The sequence below is a fragment of the Vombatus ursinus genome, unplaced genomic scaffold (assembly GCF_900497805.2).
Source record: "Vombatus ursinus unplaced genomic scaffold, bare-nosed wombat genome assembly UNPS02014774.1, whole genome shotgun sequence".
In the NCBI taxonomy this organism is placed as follows: domain Eukaryota; kingdom Metazoa; phylum Chordata; class Mammalia; order Diprotodontia; family Vombatidae; genus Vombatus; species Vombatus ursinus.
In genome coordinates, this window is record NW_020954552.1 from 22719237 (window position 1) to 22725236 (window position 6000).

The 6000-nt window shown below is 37.8% G+C and overlaps 1 protein-coding gene across 10 annotated transcripts in view; it reads right to left on the reverse strand.

The window, feature by feature from the left end:
• ANKRD31 (ankyrin repeat domain 31) overlaps positions 1 to 6000 on the reverse strand; it is a 178920-nt gene that overhangs the window by 150654 nt on the left and 22266 nt on the right. For all 10 annotated transcript variants that reach the window (XM_027864206.1, XM_027864209.1, XM_027864205.1 and 7 more), the window contains one exon: positions 1575 to 1618. In XM_027864206.1, coding sequence (XP_027720007.1) covers positions 1575 to 1618 — 44 coding nt within the window. The remainder of the gene's footprint in view (positions 1 to 1574; positions 1619 to 6000) is intronic.

The window sequence follows — 6000 nt, forward strand, 5'->3', positions numbered from 1 at the left end:
CCAATAGCTTGTGAGTGGTTTCAAGAGGCTTGAAGGAGAAAAGATTAGAGCTGGGCCTTGAAGGATGCATTGGGTTTGGGTAAACAGAGAGAAGTAGGACAATATTCTAAACACGGGGAATGGCAAGAGCTAAGGTCTCATTATGGGAAGGTAAGAGGGCAGTCTGATTGAAACACAGAACTTTGGTAGGGGAGTAGAGAGAAATAAAGTAGGAAATGTGTTGTTACTAGATTGTGGAGGATGTTAAATAATTTGTCTTGCTAATGAAGTTTTAAGTTACTCCAAGGTAGGAGACACATATTATATGTTTGTCAAAGTACTGAAATCATACTTGTTCAAGGAAGCAGCAGATTGTAATGGGAGAAGGGTTAGATCTGGAGTCACAGGAGCTAAGTTCAAATCTAGGTTCCCCATATTTACTTCTGTGGCTCTAGTAAATCACTTAGCCTTTCTGGGACTCAGTTTCCTCATCTGTAAAATGAGGGGTTTGATTAGATGACCTCTAAGGTCCCATCGAGCTCTAAGTCTATGAGCTCATGATCATACAATAGACAGAAAAATCAATGAAGATGATCAACAGGTTGTAAAACAAAAAGGTTAGGAACCAGAATCACTTAGTCAAAAAAAAAAAAAAAAAAAAGCAAAGGTTCTACTGGGATGTGTATCCCAGTCTTATGCATTGAGCTAAACAGTACAAGTATTATTATTCCCATTTTAGAGATGAAGAGTCTGAGGCTCAGAGAGTGTAAGTGATTTGTCAAAGATCATGTTGTAAGTTAGAACCAGGACTCGAACTCAGTGGTCTTTTCAATGTACCAAGTTATACGTGAGGAAAATTTTTCTGATAGATGGTGCAGGAGTATAACTACAAATGTAATTACTACTAAAGTCTCAGGAAGCCATATAAAAAGGATGACTTATCTTCTCTTTAGGATAATTTAGTTATGATACTACCTAAACACAAGGAATAGACTAGATTCCCCTTAACAAGTTCTCTTTTGTTTTATTTTTTATTAATTTTTTTCAATTAATAAGTATTTATTTTTGTTCCCTTTCACTCCTCCCCCTACTTAAAATAAAAAGGAAAATAAAACCCTTGTAAAAATATACATAGTCAAGCAAAACAAATTTCAAAAGATACTGCTGGGAAAACTAGAGAGTAATGACAGGAATTAGTCCTAGCACCATATACCAAGATAAGCTCCAAAGGTCACATAATAAGCAAATTAGAAAAGCAAGAAAGAAATTACCTTTCATATCTTGGGAAAAGGGAAGAGTTCATGAAGAAACAAGGGATAGAGAGGATTATAAAGGATAAATTGGACAATTTTGATTACATAGAATTCAAAAGTTTTTGCACAAATAAAACCAATAGCTAAGATTAAAAGGGAAAAAATTAATTAGGAAAAATCATTACTACAAGCCTCTCTGATAAAGGTTTCATTTCCAAGATATATAAGAAACTGATTTAAATTTGTTAAAATAAGAGCCATGCCCCAAATAATAAATGCTCTCTATTACCTCTCTAAATCTGTACCATACATAGGTAGCCCAGGATGCACATACAGACTAACCTTTTCTGGCCTTTGTAGAAATTCAAGATCTTCTGCATCAAATCCTATAATAATAGCAACAGTTGGGAAGGGGGAGAAATAAAACTTTATTAAAGCATATGTAGTTTTATCCTTATGGTAAAACCTTATTCCCTGCCATGCCATTTCTGTTTCAAAAACCTTGGCAGGATATTCTGGAATATTTTTCTTGGAACAGTCTGTCAACATGAAAGGAAGAAAGGAAAGAAGAAAGAGAAAGAAAGAAAGAAAGAGAGAGAGAGAGGAAGGAAGGAAGGAAGGAAGAAAGAAAGAAAGAAAGAAAGAAAGAAAAAGAAAGAAAGAAAGAAAGGAAGGAAGGAAGGAAGGAAGGAAGGAAGGGTGAGTCAGTTAAGGCAAGATATTCACAACTATAAAGACAAGGGGGAAAGTAAATTAGGGAAAAAACATAAATTTTGCCTAAATTAACCTTAAGCAATTTCAATTGTGTAGACCTGGCCTGACACCAACATAATTTCATCACATGAAACAAAAATACTTATTCAGCTCCAGTTTCTCCTTCACTATGGATATAATAAATTCTCAGTTCAGTTTGGCAGCCAGTAACAGAGCTTGCACAAGCAGGATTCTATAGAATGACAAAAGAGAACTTAGTTGAATATCCAGAAGAATATGGGGGCATACATACTCTCTGATCTTGCCTCCACTTTACTCCCAGACATGTCCACTTTCATTCCCAGACATGTCCACTTTCAGGTGCATTAGCTAGTAAAAATTAATACATGTTATGACTAAGTTATAGAAACTTAAGGATGACATTTTCTTCTTTCCACATCTCTGAATTCCCACCACCATCAAGGCAAATATGTGATGGCCATTTTCAACTTGATAAGCATGAATTATTGGCCAACTATGTACAAGGCACTGTGTTAGGTACTAGGAATACAATGATAGTTATGACACCCACCCTACTCTCAAAACATTTAAAATATGATAGAGAAAAAGAAGGTATAAAAATAATGATACAAGGAAGAGTGATATCCTTGCATTACTTTCAGTCTGGGGTAGGGGAGCAAGGTGGAGCCAAGGAAAGCTATGGAGGAAGTAAGTGAGTTGGACCTTGAAAGAAAGGGAAATTTCAACACATGAAGATTGGAAGGAAGGGTAAGAGGAAAAGGAATGTAGATTGCCGGATACACTCCAGCTATAGGAAATAGTCAGCAAAAGATAGAAAACAGGATAAGAATGGGAGACAAAGGATAGTAAAGTCTGGTTGTAGCACCACCACCAAATGGTGGCTGTTGTGTACAGGTCCCCAGTGATTCTCTCTCATTTCTCAAAGAATTTAGCAACTAACTAATCTGTCTTCCTCTTTTCCCCAACTGAGGGGCTTCAACATCCATGCTCATGTACCTTCAAAATTCCTCATTTTCCAGTTCTTCAGTCTCCTTAAGTTCTATAACCTACCTCTTTATTTCAGCTCAATGACACACATAGGGATAAGTCACATAATGGGTCTCACTATTACCCAGAAATGTTCTATTTCTTTAATTAAAAATTCTGATATTCCTCTATCTAACCATAAGCTATTATTATTCCACCTTACCCGTGCTAAACTCATTATTCAGCCTTTTCTAATCCTGTAATCCTTCTACCTTTCTGTACTTTCTCGGGCTATTACCCCTGTTCTGACTTTACATTCCCTCCCCAACTCTGACCCTATAATTAGCCAATTACACCCTACGCTGCTCTCTACTTTTGAACTCCTTTTACCCTTATCGTATTGCCACTCATTCCTTACAGAACCTCAGCTCTAGATTATTCCCATCATCAACTTCCTTTGCTCCAACTCAAGTGCTGTGAAACACAGCTGGAAGCACTCATACAACTACGCTGACTGGGTATAAATCATAAGTTTGTGTTACTTGTTTTCAACTGGGCCCTCACTCTAGCAAGGCAATCATTTTATTTTTCACTGACTGCTTACATTATCCCCTACAAAATCTCTTCCTTATTTTCTCCTCAAAAGTACCCCACTTCCATCTGCCCCACTCTCTTTTTCAACTGAGGGCTTTGCCTGGCCTCCTACTTTGCTGAGAAAATTGAGGCTATTTGACATGCAATTCTTCTTCTCTTCATCTCTAAACCCCTGCCAGCATCCCCCAGTCTCTGTCCCTTTCCCCAGGTCTATGACAATGACGTGACCCTTCTTTCTAAGATCATCTCCTTTATATGTGCCCTTGATCTCATCCCTTCATGTCTACTATGGCAAATTGCAAACTCAATCTTTCCCTTTTTCTCCCTAATATTTAATCTCTCCCTACTTAATGTTTCCTTCTCTACCGCCTTAAAACATGTCCCAAAATCTCTATCGTTAAAAAATATTCATTAAACCATACTATCACCTCAAGCTACTGTCTTATATCTTTTCTTTCTTTTTCAGTAGAACTCCAAGGAAAAGCTGTCTATGCTCACTGTCCCCAGATCCTCTCCTCTCACATACTCTTCAATTGTTTGCAATCTGGTTTCCATTCTCATCATTCAACTAAAACTGCAAAGTTACCAATGAGCTCAACTGCTAAATCTTATGGTCTTTTTCAGTCCTCATCTTTCTCATCCAATCTGCTGTATTTGACACTATTTACAACCCTCCCCTCCTGAATATTCATTCTGTCTTCTCTGGTCTTTCATGATATTACCATCTCCTGTTTTTCCCCCTTTCTATCTATATTCTCCCTCTGAATTTCCTTTGTTAGTTCGTCACCCGTATCGTGCCCCTAACTGCAGGTACATCCCACAGCTCTGCCCTGGTCCCTTTTCTTTCTTTCTTTCTTTCTTTTTTTTTTTTTAAGGCAATTGGGGTTAAGTGACTTGCCCAGGGTTACACAGCTAGTCCCTTTTCTCTCCTCTCTTTGCACTCTAATAAGCTCAACAAGTATTTATTAGGTTCATCAGTTACCATGGGTTTAACTGTCATCTTCATGCCAATGACTCAAATATTTATATAACTGGCCCCAGTCTCTGCATGGAGTTTCAGTCCCAATCACCAACTGCTCATCAAACATTTCAAACTGGGTGTCCCAGAGACATCTTGAACTTAACAAGTCCAAAACTAGTTTTCTTCCCCTCCCTCCTTCCAATTTACCCTTTTTCTGATCTTTTTTTTGGGTTGATGGCACCACCTTTCTTCCAGTCTTGGTTCCAGCCTAGGTTTTGTAACCTAGGCATTATTCTCAACTCCTTACCCCGCCTCACCCCACATATTTGTACCTTTACAACATCTCTCACATCCTACTCCTCTTCCCTACTCACATGGCCAGTATTTTAGTCCCTCATCATCCATCACCCAGATTACTTCAAGGTCTCTTAAAGGACCTTCCCACCTCAGGTCTCTCTTCATTTCAGCCCACCCTTAACACTGCTGCCAAAGTAACTTTCCTCAAGGATAGATCTGATTGTGCTATTGCCCTACTCAACTAACTCCAAATCTCTCTCTTCCTTCAAGACATAGCTCAAACACCACTTCCTACATGAAGCCTTTCCTGTTTTCAACTACTAGTGACTTCCTCTTGAATCTACCTTAACTTTAATGACTTAATTATTTATATTGATTCTCCCTGTATTTGTTCAGTATGTACTTACATATGTCCTTGTTGTCTTCCCTATTAGGATATAAGCTCTTTGTGAGTATGGATTATTTCATTTATTGTACTTAGATCCCCAGTGCCTAGAACAGTGCCTCTCACGTAACAGGTGCTTCATAATTGCTTACATTGGAATGTAAAGTAATTTGGAAGGGGAGTAGTATGAGACAGATATAGAAATACAGATTTTTGTATAATCTGGGAGGTGCATTGGGAAGATCAGTATTATTTTTATATTCCTTAATTTTCTTTCAGTTTGCACTATTATCTAAATAGCCAAAGTGAAGCAGAGTGAGATACAATTTCCTACTCAAAATCAGAACCCATTCTTTCAACTAATAGAACACCAGATATTTCCCCAGATAATCTCCATTGCTCTGTAAAGTGTTCTCCAGGGCACTGAATTAAGTGTGTAAACCTTTTATTTATTTTCCTTTGGCCTGAGAAGGTCAGCTTCACTGTGCTGTTGCTCCTCTAAACGCATTCTTCTTTTTCTTTCACTGCATTACACAGTATCAGCTCAGAAAATTAGCTGAGAGGCTAATGACTATGACACTTTCAATCAGAGGCAAGAGGAGTGACAATCTATGGGGAGCAGTCACTTATGAATCTTGTTTAAATATTCTATGAGTTTAAAGACAACACTAACTGCAACTCGGCTCATTAAAAAGCATTTGTGCTTTTGTGAAGGGAGTACCCTCCTGAACCCTCAGAGAGTACCTGAGGGTATCATGCATCCTTGAAATTGTGAATAAAGTAAAACATTCAAAATATTGTTTTTCTTCCTTTATTTTCTACATGGTACA